At 38.4% G+C, this 22,687-nt stretch overlaps 1 protein-coding gene across 13 annotated transcripts in view; it reads right to left on the minus strand.

The window, feature by feature from the left end:
• Positions 1–10,951: 10,951 nt before the first annotated feature.
• The window catches only part of MRPL14 (mitochondrial ribosomal protein L14), a 45,592-nt gene continuing 33,856 nt past the window's right edge, over positions 10,952–22,687 (minus strand). For all 13 annotated transcript variants that reach the window (XM_044672859.1, XM_044672868.1, XM_044672860.1 and 10 more), the window contains one exon: positions 10,952–11,476. In XM_044672859.1, the coding sequence (XP_044528794.1) occupies positions 11,110–11,476 (367 nt within the window). In that variant the 3' untranslated portion in view covers positions 10,952–11,109. The remainder of the gene's footprint in view (positions 11,477–22,687) is intronic.

Raw genomic sequence — 22,687 nt, forward strand, 5'->3', positions numbered from 1 at the left:
CAAGATGCAAACCCAGCTCTTCCTGATTCCAATTTGACACTCCATCCACTACACCAAGATAACCAGAGGAACAAAGAAACATACAGATAGCTTAAATGAACAAAACATAGCATACACACTCTGTGACTTCAAGCAGACTTAAATGATATTAATATAATATTATTATAAATCACACAATATGTTAATATACATATTGTGTGATTTATAATAATATTACTCCAGCACCTAGCACCCAGAAGTTGCCCGGTCATACTGATTGGTTCAAGTAAAAGAATGATCAGAACAGGAGTAAAAAAACTGGTTTGGGATTTAAAGCCCCAGCTCTACTACTTACTCCCTTCTCTGTGGGACCTGGGGTGAATTCCAACTTCTCTCCAGGCCCCAGCTTCCTCCCTTATAAAATGAGGGGGCTGGACGAGAAAACCTTTAAGACAACTTCCAGTTCAAAATTCCATGGACCACCTAAAGAAAAAGGAGCCAACAGACCCTTAACGTCTGAAAGGAATCTTCCAAAGATGCCAACACTGAGATACCAATTAAGTTCAAAGTCTGTAGTCTTTTAACATAATCCCAATGGATTCACATTACTCTCTGCTCACAAAAGTGTTTTCCCTCTCCCCTGTGGTACAAAAGAAGAAATCGGTGAAAATGGAGGTGGGACATAGCCCAGTTTCTGCAGTTGTGCCTTTGTTTAGCCTTGAATAACAAATTCCCTCCTACTCCAGCTGCCAGCCTGTGCCAAGGACCCTGGGTCACAGAAATAAGTCTCTTCTCCCCTCAATTCCAACAACACTGACCATCCTGTAAGTCTCTGGGGGGATCATTATTGTGCTCCCTCTTATAATGACTTTTTATTGTTGTTCAGTTGTGTTTTTCAGTCATGTCTTGACTCTTCATGGCCCCATTTGGGGTTTTCTTGGCAGAAGTACTGGAGTGGTTTGCTTTTCCCTTCTCCAGATCATTTTACAGATGTGGAAACTAAGGCAAATAGAGTGAAGTGACTTGCTCAGGGTCACAAAGCTAGTATGTATCTGTCACCACATTTGAATTCACTGTGCCCTCTAGCTGCCCTAATGACTTAATTATTATCCCCAAAGTTACTGAGTTCATCATCAATCTGTCATTTTCTTTTTGGATTTACCACTACTATTAACTTTTCTTAAAGAATTAAACAGGGGACAGCTTGGTGGCTCAGTCAGGCTGGAAACAGGAGTCTCAGATACTTCCCAGCTGAGGTGGGCGGGGGGAGGAGAGAGAGAGAGAGAACTAAACAGGAAAATATTTGGCATTTCAATCCCAAATATCTGCAGTGATTATGTTATACTATTCTCTACCTCCTCCATCAAACCTTCCCTGATTTCTCCCAGTTCATATTACTTCTTATAGACTTAAATAATATTAATATAACATTATTATAAATTACACAATATATTCTTATTAATAATATAATAAAACAAACATAAGGATATTAACTTATAATAAAAATTAATATAATTCCTTCCAGGGAGTTCCCTGAAGGCTAGGACCATGCACTTCAGGTACCTGGATGTCACAACACTGTTACAGTTCTCTGATACCTAAATCACATAATGTTGTGTATTATAGGTATCTGTGTTTATGTCTTAATCTCCCTGATACACTACAAGCTCTACAAAGGTAACTATAGTATCTCATCCAAACTTTCTATCTCTAAGGCCTAACATATGTAAGAGCTTAACATTTGTTTGTTGGTTAAATGAATGAATGAATCATAAATAAAATGAAACCAGGAGAGCTAGAATGACTAACCAGGATGGTATAAGATATTAGTGGCAAAAACATTAAACCTAGAATAGAAGCTAGGTCTCTACCCCCTCTAGTCTAAGAGTTCTTAACTTTTCTTTAGGCACGGATCTCTTTAGCAATCTGGTGAAGCCAACAGAGCCTTCCTTGCTCCTAATGTTTTCAAATGCACAAAATAAAATATATTGGACTTTCAAGGAAACTGATCATATTGAAATGTAATTAACAAAGTATTTTTTATTAAAAATCTATTACAGGGGCAGCTGGGTAGCTCAGTGGAGTGAGAGCCAGGCCTAGAGACAGGAGGTCCTAGGTTCAAACCCGGCCTCAGCCACTTCCCAGGTGTGTGACCCTGGGCAAGTCACTTGACCCCCATTGCCCACCCTTACCAATAATCTTCCACCTATGAGACAATACACCGAAGTACAAGGGTAAAAAAAATCTATTACAGACCACTTGGGGAACCCTACTTTTAAGTACCTTTCAGGGTTGTTTTTCTAACTGTATGCCTAGCACCTAATATAGTGCCCTTCTTCATAGTAAATACTTAACAAATGTTTGTTGTCGAGATGATGATAAGCTCCTTGTAGGATAAGAAGTTTCTCTTACCACAATGCTTACTGGAAGAATCAAATTACTTTTTCAAAATAATGTTTTTAACTAAATAAAATATATAGCATTTCAAAGGAAAACTATATTGAAATAGTTATAAAATAATTTTTTTTAAGGTTTGTAGACCCCAGCTTAAGAATCTTAATTCCAAGGATTCTTTATTTGAAAACTCCTTTGTTGAGCCCCTTGGAAGCACCGAATGTCAGTTTGCTGAGGCTCTGCCTGTGGTAGTGACTTTCCAGTGCTCAGGATTACAGATAATTAACAGCAGAATCAGGACTAGAACTCAAATTCTCTCATTGCCAATTCAGTGCTCTTTCCAACGAGCCTCGGAAAAAGAAGGCATCAAAGCCTTTCTCTGGGTAACATGATGAAAGGAGGGTGAACTGAAAAATATGGCTTTAATAGTTTCACTCTAAGAAATGGAATCTCTGAACATGACATCCCTAACTACCATTTTGGGCCTTCCACAATCTGGTTCTCCTCTACCTTTCCAGACTTATTTCCTCTTATTAACTTTCACATGCTACACTAAAGAAACTAGCTGTTCTTTGATCTGGACCAATCTCCTGACTCGTTATATTTGCACAGCTCTAAAACGAATGTACTTTCTCCTCACCCTCCTCACCTCAACCTATTAAAAGCCTCCTCTGCCATCATGGATAAGCTCTAATGAACTTCATTACTCTTAGGACATAGGCACAGGGGCAGATGATTTCAGATCATAGCATCACAATAAAAGTTCAGAAGTCAAACCCAGCCCTCCCGCACACCAGACACCAATGAGTATTAAGCCTAATGTTGCAAATCCAACCTTCTCATCCCACAAAGTAGGACACTGAGGCACAGAAGGGAAGTCACATGGATATTAAGAGGAATAGCTTCGGACAGAAACAAACTGTTCTCTATAATAAACTGTACCTCACCTCTAGCCAAAGGAAATCCATGCCCTTGACCACAATGAGAACCAAATATTGGTTGAATGATGCCTAAGTATGAAAATGTATTTAATAATAAGAGTAACCAGGCAGCTAGATGGCTCAGTGGAGTAAGAGCCAGGGCTAGAGATTGGGGGAGAAGGAGTCAGGGGAGGTTTCCTGGATTCAACTCTAGCCTCAGATACTTCCCAGCTGTGTGACCCTGGACAAGTCACTTAACTCCAATTGCCTTGCCCTTACTGCTCTTCTGTCTTGAAACCAATACTTGGTTTAAAAAAAAATACTAACAACAATAGCTAACACTTATATAGTATTTTTAAAGTCTTCAATGGTTCCTCATGCATTACCTCACAGGACCCTCACAAAATCAATGATGTGAGGCACCTACATACTATGGATGCCTCTTCCATCTTGAAGATAAGGAAACTAAGGCTGAAGGAGAGTAAATAACTTGCCAGAGTCTCATAGCTATTAAGTATTACAAGATAGGATTTGAACTCAGTCTTCTAGACTAAGTCCAGCCCTTTACCATCTTAAAGACTCACCCTTTTACCATTAAAGAAACCCAAAGATCATGTTATTTTGTGCATGAGATGGCTCAGGAATTTTCCCATTTTATTTTATAACTTTTTTATTTTATTTTATAAATAATCTATATAAATAAATAATAAATATTATATATAAATAATGAATAGAAGATGTAAATAAATAATAAATGATGCATGTAAATAAATAATAAATAAGATTAAATTAGTTTATAATTTTCCTATACTTCCTCTCTTCTTTTCAAAAAGTTAACAAGGTAAACAGGGTATTTCAGTATCCTAGATGTGAATTTACCAGCCTGTTCCCACACTAGAGTAAGGAAAGGCAAGGGAAAAAACACAGCTAGAGCCTCTGCCCCAATAACAAGAGAGAGAGAGACAACAGTTCAAAAGATAAGAGTATTCATAGCAACAAGAGGGATTAACAATCCAACACCTGAACCAAGCCAAAAATTCAGTTGATCTAGTCCAGCTCCCACTAATTTGTAGGCAGAACTCCCAGCTCAGAGAATCCCACACAAGCAAAAACAAAAAAATAAGGGCTCATTTCAAAACTAGATTTTTTTATTTTAGCTTTAGAATCCAAATAATTGATTATGTATCCTTCAATTATTTTCATGCTTATTAAAAATAAAATATAGGAACAGAAAAAAGTGAACACACATCTAAAGAGAATGCAAAAAAAAGATAGCGATGTTGAAATTTGAGATTATATCAAAAAGGCTATAAAACCACGAACACCCTTTGACTCAGTAATACCACTACTACGTCTGTATCCCAAAGAGATCAAAGAAAAAGACCCTATTTATACAAAAATATTTATGACAGCTCTTTTTGGGGGGGGCAGCAAAGAACTAGAAATTAAGGAGATGCTCATCACTTAGGGAGTGGTATATGATTGTGATGGAATACTTCTGTACTACAAGAAATGAGGAGGAGGATATTTTCAGTAAAATTTATTTCTATGAACTGATGCAAAGTGAAGTGAGTAGAACCAGAACATTGTACACAGCAACAGAAATATTGTAACAGTGATCAGTCACAAAAGACGTAGCCACTCTGATCAATACAACTAAGACAATTCCAAAGGACTTGTGATGAAAAACGTTATGCACTTCCAGAGAAAATTGAATTCTAAATGAAGAATGAAGCATGTTTTAAGCTTTATTTTTCTTGCTTTTTGTCTTGTTTTGTTTGCACTTGGCTAACAGAGGGGGTTGGGGGGTGAGAACCACAACGGGCAAAAAGTTGATTGCAGATATATGGCAACCATTTACAATCTCTTGGTGGTAGTAGGGATGAGGTTATTTTATCTTTCCTGCTCAATTTTTTTCTTTTCATATTCTCTTGTTTGTATGTTTGAATACCTATATTTTTCCATGGAAGTTAAAAAATAAAGTTAATATATATATTTTAAAACAATAGCAATGTTGACTGAAAGTGTTATCAACCAAATATTTTATTATTACTTTTAAGTCCAAAATGAAGGCCTAGACACAAATGTCACACCGCAAAGTATCTTCAGGAAATCTGTTGAAATCTATAACTAACTCCCAATCATTTGTCAGTTAATCCTAAACACACAGGCAAACGAAGAACTTCATTTGAATTCAGTTCCAGTCTTTTTCCACACCAAACCTTTTAACCAAAGCTGGAATTGTAAAAGGCTAATTAATTAACTCAGCTGGTGAGGAGAAGGATGCTAATGAGGCCAACATACAAAGAAAAAACTCTTCCAGGGCCTCAGGTTATACCAGTAGCCAAGGCCAGTCATGGTGAAAATGTATGCTATGGTCACAAAGGGATCTGGCTAGATGTGTGTGTGTGTGTGTGTGTGTGTGTGTGTGTGTGTGTGTGTGTGTGTNTGTGTGTGTGTGTGTGTGTGTGTGTGTGTGTGTGTGTGTGTGTGTGTGTGTGTGTGTATGAATCAGAAAGACTGGAAAATAATGCCAAGTGAATGTCCTTCTGCCAGGGTAAGACCTGTCACTGTCTCAGATGGAAGGTGGACAGATAAACAAAACTAGCCAATTTGAAATCTTAGATCATTAGAACTGAGAGAGAATTATTTTAATCCTAATTCCTTTATTTTTCAGAGGAGACTGAAAGCCAAGAGGAGAGTGACTAAAACCCAGGTCTTTTGACTCCTAATCCAGTGCTCCTTCCTCTATACCATATGGACACCCAAAACAACCTACTTTCTGTTGGAGGTGTAAAAGAGGACAAAAGGAGGGGGTGCAAAGAGGTAGAAAACATCACTTGAACTAGATAATCAGGTCTTCAGTCACCCAATGGTGGTTATACTTGGCATGTGCCATATTTGATTTAAAACAGATTTGCAATCCTGCTTTCACAATACCAGAGGGTGTCCTAGTCATCTCTGGAGGTGGTATCACAAAATCTCAAAACAAAAATTAACTTCAGTTCACATTTTAAAAAACAATCACACACAGATGCTATGGGTATTTTTATTTTGGAAAGGTGTCACAAATTCAAATAAATCTGCCTCCAATGATGGTGTGGAAGAGACCAAGGCTCCTTAAAAGCCAGACCCATGGATTCCAAACCTTGGCAGTTTCTACATGGCTGGAAAGTCTTTTGACTCTGGCCCTAGCAACAATCCAAATCTGCTTCAGAGAACCAGCTGGGCTAAGCCCAAGAAGCTCATCCCTAGTAGGGTGGCTTCTCAGTGAGGAATAAACCCAACAAATAAAGAATGTTACTGGAAAGAACAATTCACCTCAAGTCAGATAACCAGCATTCCATTCAGTTCTAAGTCCCACCAGTCATTGTGGCACCTTGACATCTTAAAAGCTGTAAGCCTCAGTTCTCTTAAGCTATAAAACAGGGATAATATAGGTGGGTCCTGATTAGTGCAAACAATGAATCTCCTTGAAGTGGTTACACGTATTTCCATTCATAGGGCATCTTTCTATTGGGCTGAAATTTTACTTTACATAATATGTAAATATTTGTACTTTAAAGAGTGAGGTAGAAAGAGGTGTGATGAGTTCATTTTTATAAACCCTTATCTTCCGTCTTGGAGTCAATACTGTGTATTGGCTCCAAGGCAGAAGAGTAGTAAGAACTAGGCAATGGGGGTTAAGTGATTTGCCCAGGATCACACAACTAGGAAGCGTGTGAGACCAGATTTGAACCTAGGACCTGTCTCTAGGCCTGGCTCCCAATCCACTGAGCCACCCAGCTGCCACCCCCCTCCCCTGTGTGATGAGTTCTTATGTATAAATGGAAGCATTCTTTTTTCACTTTATGTTTCTTGCTTTTATTTTTTATGCAACTTAGCCAATATGGAAATGTTCTGCATGACTTCACATGCACATGCATAAATTGCTTATCTTCTCAATGGGAGGGAAGAGGTGGAAGAAGAAAATTTAACATTCATTTAAACAATTTTAAGTCATCAAAGATAAAAAAATTTAAAAGGCAGAAAAAAAAAATGAGGATTCTAAAACATGCAACCACTTGAAGGGATTCATTGTTCTCACTAATTGAGAGACACCTATAACAGAGTGCACTACCCACCTCAAGATACCTGTGAAGAGAAAAAAAGTTAATGTACAGAAAGAACTTTGTAACCACAAAGAATTACAGTTATGGGGGGCCTCTTACTATTATAATCCCAAGGTATGACAACTCCCACAAAAGTTGGGAATCATGGGTTTAAGAAATCATGGAGACCTGTGGAAAAGATAATGGAGGCACCAGGGATGTTACAATAAATCTAAATAGCTGTGGGTACACACATTGGGTTGTAGGAGAGACTGGACCAGGATAGGGAGACCAGAGTTCAATGGAATGGCAGTTGGTCTTAACCGTCACTCAGCTCACCACTAGGCCAAAGTCTTTGAAACCAACAGGCAAGGTAAAGGTTTTAACAGTTTTAATTATGTTCAATTAAAAGGTGGGAAAGGGATTTCTATACTTAAAACCTAAATGGCAAAACCATAGGGCAAGGGGAGGACTTCTCAACTCTAATCTTAGTGATCTAAGCAGGCAGGGCCAAAAGAGCAGTAATGGAGTCTCTGGAGGCTGCATCAAACCTGGTTCCTGCCAGGCTTGACCAACACAGCTAAGGGCTGAGGGTGGCTTTGGGGTTCTCACAGTAATCCACAGATGATCTCAGGATGTCAAAAGCCAAAATGGCCCAAGGTACCAAGTAGAGAGGGTGTGCTTGAGATGCTGTCCACCAGATCCCAAACTTCTCCTCTTCCCTTGGTGCTCCTCTGTAGTTCTTTCCCCTTGCTAATTGCCACCACCACACAGGATACCAGGGAAATCAGGATGCAGGGTGTCCTTTACTCTGAGATCTCCCAGGACTAACAACAATTAGATGCCAACCCCTAATGGAGTCTCTCTCAGAGCACAAGCCCCTTCCTGCTCCTTCATTCCATCTTGGAATGCTCCAGTTCCAGCCCTTCCTGCTAGGTACATCCTTAATACTTAATTAATTACTAATTAATCTTCCTCACAACAGATCTCATATATTGATGAAAATGGAGAAATAAATCTGTCAACCCCTTTGGTCAATGAAGGACCAAAAGATTTGGAAAAATGCTCAGAAAAACAATATGGAAAGAAAATCTGTCCCCATGTTGAGAAATGAATTACGATCAATAAACACCAGGAAGGAATAAAAACCACAAAATCACCCTTTAAAAAATTTAAAGATAGAATTATAAAATCAGTGGGAGGAAAAGCTGCTGGGCCAGATTTGGATTCTAGCAAAGATGCTGATTTCAATGTCAGGCCACTTTAAGTGGAAGACAAGAATTTTCAATAGCTGAAGCAAAGACAGGCAAGAGTCAGGGTCAGGAAAAAAGATTAAGAAAGTGCAGGCATGAGGCTGAAAGCTCAGCTCACAAGTAAGGCAGTGTAAATTAGATAAGATATCCAGGTGAACAATCGGAAAAACACTGTGCTTGACACTGTCAGATATGGCCAAAGTGTTGGTCTATTTTGTTTAACCATAGTTATTTGTTACTCCAAAGAGTTGGGGAAAGTGGATAAAAGTCTAGAAAGTAAGATGATTTGTTTAAAGCATTAATAACACTTTTTAAAAAAAGAAAAATATTATGTCTATTCTAACTTCTACCTATCCTTAATAGTGAATAATGAACATTATCACTATCTGCTTTTACTAAGAGCTCACAGTTGGTGCTTTAGAATTTGCAAATAAGTCAACATATTACCTCATTTGATTCTCATAAAAAGCTTCATGATTTAAAAATACTATGGGTATAACTTATCCTCCTTTCAAAGAGGTGTTGGTCAAAAGGAATTGTGTTGGGGGCAAAGGATACATCCCTTCTTTCTGCTGACTGCTCATAAACTAGCTTCTCTTTAGAAAATGTACTATGTGATGTCTGCTTGGGGGTTTGTTGGGAAGTGTCCAGAGCAAAAGAAAATATATCTATACTATTTTTTTAACCCTTACCTTCTGTCTTAGAATCAATACTAAATATCAAGTTCCCAGGCAGAAGAATGGTCAGGGCTAAGCCATGGGGGTTCAGTGACTTGTCCAGGGCCACACAGCTAGGAAGTGTCTAAGGTCACATTTGAATACAGGACCTCTTTACCCCAGGCCTGGCTCTCTATCCACTGAGTCACCTAGTTGCCCTTATGCATTTTTTTTTAATGAAAAATAAAACACTACGCAAAACACGTTAGGGCAACAGGTGATTTCCATCATGGCTCATGAACCAAGGCAACATGAGGCAAGTTCAAGAGCTGCAGTGATGCAGTTAGTGCCTCTTTGGGGGTCAAGCCCATGATCTTGACACAGTTTCAGAGCACTATGATCTCACTCTCTATGGGAACTGGCCTCAGGCTTCAGGGGTGACCTGTGGATTCCAACTGTGGGAAGAGCTGGGCATTACTGCGATGAGACAGCAGTCACACGGCTACACCTGGGAAGTTCAGAGGATAAGATACACATCTTCGAGTGATGGAGGGGGGAAAAGGGCAAGTTTATAAACACTGAGAAACCCAATCTGCAATTATAAATATTTCATGGCCAAGAGAAAGCTGTACCAGCTAAGAGCTAGGGTAGGGAAAGCGGACAGAAAATTAGATCCCAGTTTGCAAAGTGATAGGACAGCTGGAAGAAAAGCAAAGCTGCAGCTATTCTGGGCTGCGTTCTGCAGGCAGCTGCGTCACTGATGGGGAGAGGGCTCTGGCTGCCCAATCCTGCTCAAACTATGGCCATTAGGAGGTCAGCAAAGAACACCTTGGGAGGGGAGACAGAGTTCATGGGAAATCAAGGAAAGGGACACGGTTTATTCACACTGGCTTGGGAAAGCCTCAGTGTCCGTCACCGCTAAGTGAAGCGGGAGGACAAAACAGGATGGAGAGGACAAAGGCTCATGAAATGGTAAGGCTGCAAACCATGAGGGTGGGAGACGTGCTTCCGGATGACATAAGGGTAGGAGGACATTATGAGAGACAACTCTAAGAAATAGGAGGGTAGCAGCAGGGAGCACAGACCTCCCTGGGCAGGAGGCAGGAGAAGCAGCGCCTTTGAAGCCGTAGGCCTGCTAGAAAGCCAGAGGACCAGAGCCCACCCAGGGATGTGCTTCCAGGAATGAGTCGAGAACAACCCATCTGACCTTTCCCTTACTCTAAGATACACCATCTCTTCCTCTTCCGCACAGACTTCCTTAAACCAGTTCATAGACCAAAAAATGGAGAGCCTCCTGAGCAGCCTCCATGACAAGGGTAATGTTGCACCTTCTTTTGCAAAGGATGCAAAAAATGAGTTCATTAAGCTGCCCCCCCTCCTCCACCATGCTCAAACATTGCAAAACAAAATGGTTACTCCTCTGAGAGAGGCCAAAAAAAAGAAAGGGAAAAAAGAGAGACTAGTCCTCAAAACATCCAGAGGTTCCCAGAAGAGAATGGGTCAGGGAAACCCTGGGGACAGAAGACTTCCAGAATGAGCAAGATGCGAAACTAAGGTGGAAGTCATTTGCTTCAAGAGAGTGTCCCAGGAAGTCCTAGGAGATTGCCTAAGTTAAGGGACTTGAGCAGAGTCATAAAACTAAAAACCGTCAAAGAAAATACACATAAAATATTTTTATTACTTCACAGAGTTTGGTTCTCCTTCCCTACTGGGGGCAGAGGGGATGGACGGGGAAATCATCCTCTTCCCCCAAGTGCTAGTGTGCATGAAGGACTGCTCTGTAAACCGTCTGCCTCCTGCAGCCCGGCCCGGCCTCTCACACGAAGGTCTGGGCAATAGCGAGCACTTTGGAATACTCGCCTTCCAGCCGCCGGAGACTCGTTGGGATGGGTACTTTGATGCGGGTGCCCACGGGGTTCCCGTTGTCCTCGATGAGGACCACATTGTTTGAATCAAACCTGGGTGTCATTCTGGGCCCAGGCATTCGGTGCCCCACAATGAGGGCCTTCTTCTTCTGCCCCTTGATGGCCAGCAGGATCCGGTCTCCCACCTTGCCCACTCCCGTCTTATTGTAAACATGGATGCATCGAGGGGGGCGGTGGTAGGACGTGTTCCCCAGGGCACTATTGTCTACCACTCGCACTCGGGTCATCTTCTGTATTGCCCCAAGGGCCCCCGTGGTGCTAGAAAGAGGAGAAAACAACCTGGAATTAGACACAGCCCTCCAACAAGCAGCTCTGGGAAGCAGGAAAGTTCTATTCAGCATGGACCCATCAGGGACATTCCAGGAGGAAGCCCGCATATCGCGGATAGACCCCCATGTCACGATTCAGCCCTGATTCCCCCCTACCCTGAGGACTAAAAGAAAGACTCAGTCTGTGGCAAGCAGGTGTATGCTCACAGAGCCGGGATCTCCCTGGGTGGGATGTCGACCACCAAACTCTTAATAAATTAATACTGATTAATTGATTTGTCCAAAGACATACCTAAAAAAAATGTCAAAGGCAGGATATGAATTGAGGACATCCTGAGGCCCAGACTAAAACCCTCTCCAGTGGGCCCTGCTGCTGCCTCTATTTGCTTGGGGAGGCTCGCTGGTGTAGCAGAAAACTCCCCGTACAGATGCAGAGTGCCTGCTGCCAACGCAGACCCCTACCCCTTTCTGTTTATTGTTCAAAGTCCAACCTGGCAGAGGGGAGAAAATGCTCTCCAGCCGAGGACCGGGGCAAGACTTTTAGATTTGTTCATAGAAATCAGACTTGCCCACTGTAAAGAATCTTCCTTAGTCCAAAACTCAATGTCTTCCTTTCCTGAGATGAAAAAATTTTAAATCCTCCCTTTCTGTCTTTGAAACAACTCTGAGACAGAAGGGCAAGGGCTAGGCAATAGGAATTGTGACTTGCCCAGGGTCACACAACTAGAAGTGTCTGAGGCCAGTTTTGAACCCAGGACCTCCTATCTCCAGGCCTGGAGCTCTATCCACTCTGCCACCTAGTTGTTCCTCTGAGATGAAATTTTAAAGAATTTTCTTAAAATATTCATATTAGTATCTTCTATTGCTTTAGAGAGAATATGAATTTCTAACTATCTCTTCCAAATGCCAGCCATTTAAGGGATCCCTCTACACAGTCACTTCTTCTGCCTCTACTACAAAGTAGCTGCAGACTTGCCATCAAAGTCTTCGGTCAGGAGCCTCAGGCTCTTGAAGCTTTTATCTGTATGCCTGAGCCAGTCCCACAACTTCTCTGTGATCTCAGTTTCCCCATCTGTTGATGTCATATTTAGGATGCTGAGGGAGCCCTGAGATCACTGACTCCAGCTTGGTAGCTTCCCTTGAAGCACTAGCCAAGCAGACATTCCTAATACACTAAAGAACTTGGACTGCTGAAATTTACTACCTCCTCGATTAGGTTGACAACTTTTCAATCATTTCATCAGTCCATGCTCTCAAATGGCATTCCTGTTCCTACACCATCCCCTCTTAAGTCCAATCTCATGAGCTCATCTCTCATTCACTTATCAACTATTAAATGAGATGATAGATGTTCATTTTTAAAAATTAAATTTCTTTTAATTTATTATTAATTTCTTTTAAAAATTAAATTTTCCTTGTTTTCTTCCCAATTTCTACTCTTTGGTAATAATTCATTTCTATAGCGCTTTCAAGTTTATAAAGCATTTTCCCTCAAGACAGCACTGTGAAATAAGCAAGAAGGGAGGAGTTAGATAGGAAGCAGAGTAGAGGGAAAGAATTGAGCATGAAAAACAGCTCCAGTTGACCATGAGACAATGAGCCCCGCTCAGCAACACTTCCAGATAAAGCAAAAGCCAGTAACTGGCCTCACAGGGTTGCTGTTAAAAAAAAAAAAACACTTTATAAAATTTAAAAAGCCACAGAAATATGAGTAATTGAGCACAAAAGTTCCATTATGTACCCCTGACTCCAAATTGAATTCCTATCCAGCCCCTGCCCAGCTCCATCTCACACACCCAGTGGCCATTCACTTACTACCCTTAGGATTCAATGGAATAATGGATGCAAAGTCCTTTGTAAACCTTGACTGCTAGACAAAAGTCAGCTATTGTGATGATCATTTTCATCATTACCCTTATGCTGGTCTTTCAAAGGTTAGGCTTCTAGTACAGACCTGATAGTGTCTGTGGTCTGAAGAGCAAGAGTGAAGGTGAGAGTTGGCAACAACATATCTCAAAAACAATCTACCCAGGGCAGCTAGGTAGCTCAGTGGATAGAGCACCAGGCCTAAATTAGGAGGACCTGGGTTCAAATCTAACTGTGTGACCCAGGGCAGGTCTCTTTACCCTGTTTGCCTAACCCTTGTGCTTGTCTTAGAGCTGGTACTAAGAAAGTAAAGGTTTAAAAAAAAAAAATCTTCCAAATGACAGAGGGGCCATGATTTATGTGGACTCCCAACTCCAAGAAAATCATAATCCTAAATATACCAGCATCATTTTAGCCTGATCAAACTCCAGTTCAGCCCAAACTTGTCTTCATTCCTGTGCCCCCATCCCCAATCACCCAGCTCAGCTCAATACCACCCTACTGATAAACTCACCTCATTCCTAGATTCCTGCCAATTTCTTCATAGCTAAGTTTCTAACAGAAACCCAAAGATTTTCGGCAAGAAAAAATTAAATGTGATGAAGTTCTTGAATTTAAGCAAATGTTCAAAGGAGAATATCTTTATGTATTCATTTGGAAAATTACCTGAAGGGAGAGTATAGCACCAAAAATCTTATAAAAATCTCATATTCAAAATATATGGGAGGGCCTACTAGGTGGCTCAGTGGATAGTAAGCCAGACCTAGAGTTGGGAGGTCCTGGGTTCTAATGTGGCCTCAGATACTTCCTCGCTATGTGACCTGGGCAAGTCACTTACCTCCAACTGCCTAACCCTTATCATTCTTCTGCCCTAGAACCAATTTTTACATCAATTCTAAGATGGAAGGTAAGAACTTAAGGGGAAAAAAAGGAGAAATTAGACAATTCTAAGATCAAAAGCCACTCCCCAACTGGGCAAATAGTCAAAGGATACGAGGCAGTAAAAACTGTTAAAAATTGTATTTTTTAAATACTTCAAAATGAAATAATATCATTACTAAACATTTATGTACCAAATAGTATAGCATGTAGATTTCTAAAGGAGAAACTAAAGGAGCTTAAGGTGGAAATAGATAATAAAACCATACTAGTGGGGTATCTCAACCTTCCCCTTTCAGAACTAGTTAAATAGAATCAAAAAATAAATAAGAAAGTAAAGTGAGTGAAATATTAGAAAAATTAGAGTTAAAAGATATCTGGAGAAAGCTGAATAGGGATAAAAAAGGAATATACTTTCTTCTCAGCAGTACATGCTACATATACAAAGATCAACCATGTATTAAGGCACAGAAACATTACAACAAAATGCAGAAAAGCAGGAATAACAAATGCAACTTTTTCAGATCATAATACAAGAAAAATTATAATTAATAAGGAGAGGCAAATTTAAAATAAAGTGGAAACTAAATAATCTAATTCTTCAAAACTGGTGGGTAAAAAAAACAAATCATACAGGGGCAGCTGGGTAGCTCAATGGATTGAGAGTCAGGCCTAGAGATGGGAGGTCCTAGGTTCAAATCCGGCCTCAGACACTTCCTAGCTGTGTGGCCCTGAGCAAGTCACTTGACCCCCATTGCCCACCCTTACCACTCTTCCACCTAGGAGCCAATACACTGAAGTTAAGGGTTTAAAAAAACATCATAGAAACAATTAATGACTTCATTGAAGAGAATGACAATGAGGAGACAACATATCAAAATCTATGGGATACAACCAAAGCAGTACTCAGAGGAAAATTTGTATCTCTGAGTGCCTATAACAACAAAATAGAGAGGGAGGAGATCAATGAATTGAGCTTGCAACTTAAAAAATTAGAAAGAGAACAAAATTTTAAATCCCCAGATAAAAACTACATTGGAAATCCTAAAAATTAAAGGAGAAATGAATAACAGTAAAAGTAAAAGAACTATTGAACTAATAAATAAGACTAGGAGCTGGTAGTTTGAAAAAACAAATAAAATAAAGTACTAGTAAATCTCATAAAAGAAAGAAGAGAATCAAATTAACAGTATCAAAAATGAAAAGGGCGATCTCACCACTAATAAAGATGAAATTAAGACAATTATTAAGCGTGACTTTGCCCAATTATATGGCAATAAATATGATAATCTAGGTGAATGGGTGAATATTTACCAAAAAAAAGTTTTTTTAATACTTCAAAGCACTAATAAGAAAGGCAAATTAAAATATCTAAAGTTTGTCCCACACCACCAAACTAGTAGGAAAAAAAAAACCAAGCCAGCAAAAATCAATATTAGCGGGACTGTGAAAAGGCATAGTCATGCCCTGTTGGTGGAATTATGAATTCATCCAGCTGAGTTTTAAAATAATTTTGCATTATTAGAGCAAAAATGATTAAACTGTATGTGCATTTTCATCCTGCTGTTAGGGCATTTTCCACACCAAAGGTTAAAAAGACAGAAGAAATGGTTGTACATACCAGGATATTCATAGTCATATTTTTATGAATATTTACAAAAATATACACTACCCAGAATAACAGAAGAGGAAATGCAATACTTAAATAACCTATCTTAGAAAAAGAAATTGAACAAGCTAGCAATGATCTCCCAAAGAAAAAATCTCCAGTACCAGATGGATTAACAAGTGACTTTTCCCAAATATTTAAGGGATTAATCCCAATACTATTTAAATTATTTGAAAAAAACAGTAAAGAAGGAGTCTGATCAAATTCCCCTTATGATACAAATATGTGAAAGCACAAAATTGAAAACAAAGTAGTTAGCCTTTGATTAGGGAATGGCTAAACAAAGTGTGGTTCATGAATGTATTAAAATATCACTACCATAGGAACCATGACAAATACAGAGAAGAATGGAAAAACATACGAACTGATGCAAGAGGAGTTACATAGAGCCAGGAAAACAATATGTACAATATAAATGGAAAGAACAACCATCAACTGAAACTAAAGGCTATTTTCACCACAAAGAAGAAATATGAGAAGATACTCCCCCCCCCACTTTTTGAAGCAAGGTGGGAGATCTTGGGCACGGATAACTATATTCAGAGTTAGACTATTTTGATACAATAGTTAATTTTGTTAACTGTTTTTTCTTCTCTTTTCTTTTTCTTTTTATAAGGGATGCCTCTTTGGTAGGAAAAGGATAGAAGGATACAACGGGAAATGCAGGCTTTATATGAACAAGATATTAATAAAAAAAATTTCAACAAGCATATGAAAAAGTACTCAAAATGCTATTAAGAGAAATTCAAACTAAACAAGAGTTTTTCTCATGCCTGCCAAATAGGTAAAGATTTTTTTAAAAAGTCAGTGTTAGGGAAGGTAGGGAAAGGCAAGCTTATCCAAATTGTTGGTGGAGCTGTGAATTCATCCAACTGATTTTTTTTAAAAGAATATGGATGGGGGCAGCTGGGTAGCTCAGTGGAGTGAGAGTCAGGCCTAGAGACAGGAGGTCCTAGGTTCAAACCCGGCCTCAGCCACTTCCCAGCTGTGTGACCCTGGGCAAGTCACTTGACCCCCATTGCCCACCCTTACCAATCTTCCACCTATGAGACAATACACCGAAGTACAAGAGTTTAAAAAAAAAAAAAGAATATGGATGGATAAAGCCAAGAGGGTAGAGTAGAGAAGCACTCAGTCAGCTCTCCCATCATTCCCCTCCAAACAACTCAAATTGTTAATCCATCTGGTCCTGGAGATTTTTTCTTTGGGAGATCATTGCTAGCTTGTTCGATTTCTTTGAGCTCAAAATGAATTCTAGAGTGGCAGAGCCAATAAAAGGCCAAAGTAAGCCATTTTTGTAGCCCAAAACAACAGAGGAGTTTAGAAAGAGAGATCTATGATAAGAGGAAAGAGGCTGGCCCACAGCCCATGTAGATGAAACACTAGGGATGGAACTAGATGGTGCCAACACAAGCACCTTTGGGAACTCTCAAGCCAGAGTCCTGAATCACCAGAAAGTAATTACAGGGCTAATAATAATAATAGCACTCCTATGCTAGCACTGGACACAAGAAAAGATGCTATTTAGCAACTCTATTGCCTATACCCATTTTGGGGGTCATAAATCAAGAGCACAGAGGTATGTTTTCAGTCCTGAGGTAGTGGGAACATGAACAAGCAACTGTTTGGCAACTAGGAAATGGTTTTATGAGGAAAAACAACAATAAAACAGATATACAATTGGTTAATTTGATTTTAAAAAAGAAAAGAAAACCAAATTACTAGTATCAAAAATGAAAGATGTGAATGGAGCACCAATGAAGATGAAATTAAAGCAATTATTAGAAGCTGTTTTGCCCAATTATATGCTAATAAACAAATAATCTAAGAGAAATGGATGAATACTTACAAAAATATAAACTACCCAGAATATCAGAAGAGGAATAACTTTAATTTAGGGAAAAAAAATTAAACAAGCCATCAAAGAGCTCCCTAAGAAAAATCCACCAGGAACAGATGGATTTACAAGTGACTTCTATCAAATACTTAGGGAATTATTAATCTCAATATTATATAAAATATTTGAAAAAAATCAGTAAAGAAGGATTTCTATCAAATTCCTTTTAAGCCAAAAATATGGTTTTGATACCTTAAGCAAGGAGAACAAAAAAAGAGAAAGAAAACTATAGACCAATTTCCTTAATATCAATGTAAAAATTTTAAATAAAATACTACCAAGGAGATTGCAGCAATATATTACAAAGACATACATTATGACCAGGTGGGATTTATATCAAATCCAGCCTGACAGGATACTTACTAGTTGTATGATCCTAGGAAGTTACCTAACCCTGTCTATCTCAGTTTCCTCATCTATAAAATAAGATGGAGAAGGAAATAGCAAACCACTCCAGTATCTTTGCCAAAAAATAAGTCAGACACATCTGAAAAATGACTGAACAACAACAAATTAGTATCATTGACCATATCAATAACAAGAAAAATCATACAATCTTATCAAGATAAAAAAAAGCCTTGAAAAAATACAGTACCTATTCCTATTAAAAACACTGGAAAGCAGAGGAGTTAATGGAAACTTTCTCAGAATGATAAGTAGTCTCTACCTAAAACCAAATGCAAGCATTATCTGAAATGGAGATGAATTTGAAGACTTCTCAAAAAAGATTGAGAGTGAAGCAAAGATGTCCATTATCAGCACTATTATTCAATTGCACTAGAAATGCTAACTAGAGCAATAAGAAATTGAAGGCATTAGAATAGGCAATGAGGAAACAAAGCTATCACTCTGTATATGATATGATGGTATACTTAGAGAATCAATTAAAAAATTACCTAAAATAATTAACAATTTCAGCAAAGTTGCAGGATATAAAATAAACCCACATAAATCATCAGCATTCCTACATATAACCAACAAAACCCAGCAGGAGGAAATAAGAAAAATTTCACTTAAAATAGATGCAAACAATATAAACTAATTGGGAATATAAAGCGCCTGCCAAGGCAGACCCAGGGATTACATGAACACAAGTATAAAACACTTTTTAAAATAAATAAAGCTAGAACTAAATAACTGGGTAAACATTAATTGTTCTTAGATAGAGTAAGCCAATAGAATAAAAATGACAACTCTACCTAAGTTAATCTACTTCTTCAGTGCTAGAAAAAAGAATAACAAAATTCATCTAAAAGAACAAAAGGTCAAGAATATTAAGGGAATTCGCTAGAAAAAATGTTAAGGAAGGTGACCTAAAGTTCCTTATTTCAACTCATTACAAAAAAGTAATCTTAAAAACAATCTGGCACTGGTTAAGAAATAAGAGTGTTGGATCAGTAGACTAGATTAGGTACACAATACACAGTAGCAAATGACTATACTAGTGTTTGATAAACCCCAAAATCCAAGAACTCACCATCTGACAAAAATTGCTGGGAAAACTAGAAAGCAGTTTGGCAGAAACTAGGTATTGACCAACTTCTCATACCATATACCAAGTTAAAGTCAAAATGGGTACATGATTTTGACATAAAGGGTGATAACATAAGCAAACTAGGGGAGCAAGGAAGATTTACCTGTTAGATCTATGAATAAGGGAAGAGTTTATGACCAAACAAGAGAGAGAGGAGATGATAGGAAGTAAAATAATTTTGATTGCATAAAATTAAAAGACTTTTGCATAAATGAAACTAATATAGCCAAAATTAGAAGGAAAATGGGAAACTACGGAGAAAAAAACGTTTGCAGCAATCATTAACAGCCTCGTTTTTCAAATATTTAGGGAAATGAGACAAATGGATGAAAAGAACCAATACCTAGTTGATAGATAGTCAAAGGATGTGAATAGGCAGTTTTCAGAAGAAGAAATCAAAACTAACAATAGCCATATTAAAAAATGTTCTAAATCACTACTGATTAAAGAAATGCAAATAAAATGCACTCTGAGATATTACCTTATACTTATCAAATTGGCTAGCATAAGTGAAAAGGAAAACAACAAATACTGAAGGGGATGTGGAAAAATTGGGACACTAATGCACTGCTGGTAGAGTTATGAATCCAACCATTCTTGAGAATAATTTAAAACTATATCTGAAGGACTATAAAACCCTGTATATCCTTTGCCTCAGAAATACCACTATGAGGTCTGTATCCCAAAGAGATCAAATAAAAGGAAAAAGAACTTATTTGAATTATTGATGGGATGCCCATCCAGTAGGGAATGGCTGAACAAGTTGTAGTATATGATTGTTATGGAATTCTATTGTATTATAAGAAATAATGAGCAGGATGATTTTAGAAAAAAACCTGGAAAGACCTACATGAACTGATATAAAGTAAAGTGAACAGAACCAGAACATTGCACCCAGTTATAGCCACCAAATGTTGGAGGAGATGTGGAAAAATAGACACTAATGCACTGCTGGTAGAGTTGTGAACCAGTCCCACCATTCTGGAGACTTAGCTCCTCTGATCAAGACAATTCCAAAGGATCCATGATGAAAAATGCTATCTGACTCCAGAAAGAACTAATGAATACTAAATGCAGATTGAGGCATACTTTTTTTAACTTTTAATTTTGTCTGTATTTTTTTTTTACAATATGGCAAGATGTAAAATGTTTGACATGACTTCGAATCTATGATCAAAATCTAAGTGAAATCAATGAAAGGGAAAGGGTAGAAGGGAAGAAGGAATTTGGAACTAAAAATTTTAAAATAACAATTTTAAAATTTTTACATGTAATTGGGAAATAGTTAACAAAATGAATAATTTTTTTTAAGATGTGGAATTATTAGGAAAAATGTGACTAAGATGACTTTATCTTTTTATCCAGCAATTCTACTACTAGATAGCAGATATCTCAAAGGGATAAAAGACTAAGAAAAATGTCCCAGTTGTATAAAAATATTCATAGTTGTATTTTTTGTAATAATAAATTAGGTTGGTCCTAAGCATTTATTAAACACCACCTACTATGTGCCAGGCATTGTGCTAAAAAGCCCTGCTTTCAGAGAATTCACAATCTAATTGGGGAGGCAGCATGCAAACAACTATAAATAAACAAGATATAAAAAGGATAAATAAGAGATCATCTCAGAGGGAAGGCTCTAAGATTAAGGAAGACTGAGAAGGCTTCTTGCAGAAGGTAGTACTTTAGCTGTGACTTTAAAAGGATATCAGGAAAGCCCAGGGGTACAGATGAGGAGGAAGAGATTTCCAGGTATAGTGAAAATGTCTAAAATGAGATGATGAATCATGTGCAAGAAACAGTAAGAAGGTCAGTGTCACTGAACTGCAGGGTACCCAGAAGGGAGTAAGGTATAAGAAGCCTGGAAAGGTAGGAAGGGGCTGAGTTATGAAGAGCTTTAAAAGCCCAACAGGATTTATTTGTGATCTTGGAGGAACAAGGAGGCTTTTTCTGGGAATTTATTAAATATGAGAGTGACATAGTCACACCTGCACTTAAGAAAGATCAATTTGACAGATCAATAAGTGCCCATTCACTGGGGAATAGTTGAACAAATTGTAGTTTATAAATGTAATGGAATATTACTATGCAATACTATTAAGAAAGTGTCATTAAAAGATAACAAATATGAACAATTCAGGGGAACCTGGGAAGACTGATATGAACTAAGTGTATACAGAGCAAAGAAAACAGAACCAAGAGAACATATACAATGATGACAACATAAAGAAAAACAACCCAGAAGACACCAGAATTCAGACTAATGGCTTTGATTCCAGATCTTGATTCCAGAGGGTTGATAAAAATTATTCCCCTTCTCTCAATAGAGAGGAGACAATCAAATCAATCAACAAATATTTATTAAACATTTACTATGTGCCAGGTCCTGTGCTAGGGCTAGAGATATAATTACAAAGAATGAAAACAACCTCTACTCACAAAAGTGAGTAAATAATGAATTGATAATCTGATGGAAAAGAGAAGTTCATGCAAAAATAGATACAGTATAAATATAAAGTTAAACCATATAAATATGTACAAAGTAGTTAAATAGAAAGTACTTTGGGGTGGGGGGGAGGATCAGAAAAGGAGAGCGAATGCAGAATGTATATGTCGGTTTGTCCTTAACTGTTTCTCTATTACCAAGTAAGGGGGTCTCTGGCAGAGGCAAATTGATTAAGAAATGTTGAGGATAGAAAGATAACAAAGTATCATTTTTTAAAAAGTAGTTAAGATTACAAAAGATGGGAAAGCAATGCTGGCAGTGTTCTAAAAAGAAAGAGACACTACAGCATTACTGTGGTGAAGTGGCCTAACCATTCTGCATTTCAATTTGGAATTTTGCAGAAGTGACCAAACTGTCTATATCCTTTAACCTAGCAAACCCTATACTTGGTATGTGCCCTGTGAGAGAATCACTTCCAACAAAGGGTTAATTCTTCTCTCCCACCCTCTAGAAAACATGGGTTTGGCTAATTTTTCCCTGAAAGACAATAAAACTGACCCTAGGATTGGCTAAGGAGACATAGTTTGAACCTTGGTTACCTGGGCTAATCAACTCTTGGAGAAAATTAGCCTGACTTTGGGGCACTAGGTAGCACAGTAGATAGAATGTCAGGACTGAAGTTGGAAGGACTTGGATTCAAATCTGGCCTCAGACACTTCCTAGTTATGTGACCTTGCATAAGTCTTTTAACCCCAATCACCTAGTCCTTACCATTCTTCTGCCTTAGAATCAAATGCTTAGACTTCAAATACTTAGTACTGACAAGATAAAGGGGAAGGAAGGAAGGAAGGAAGGAAGGAAGGAAGGAAGGAAGGAAGGGAGGGAGGGAGGGAGGGAGGGAGGGAGGGA

This window comes from Gracilinanus agilis, chromosome 4, assembly GCF_016433145.1.
Source record: "Gracilinanus agilis isolate LMUSP501 chromosome 4, AgileGrace, whole genome shotgun sequence".
Classification (NCBI taxonomy): Eukaryota; Metazoa; Chordata; class Mammalia; order Didelphimorphia; family Didelphidae; genus Gracilinanus; species Gracilinanus agilis.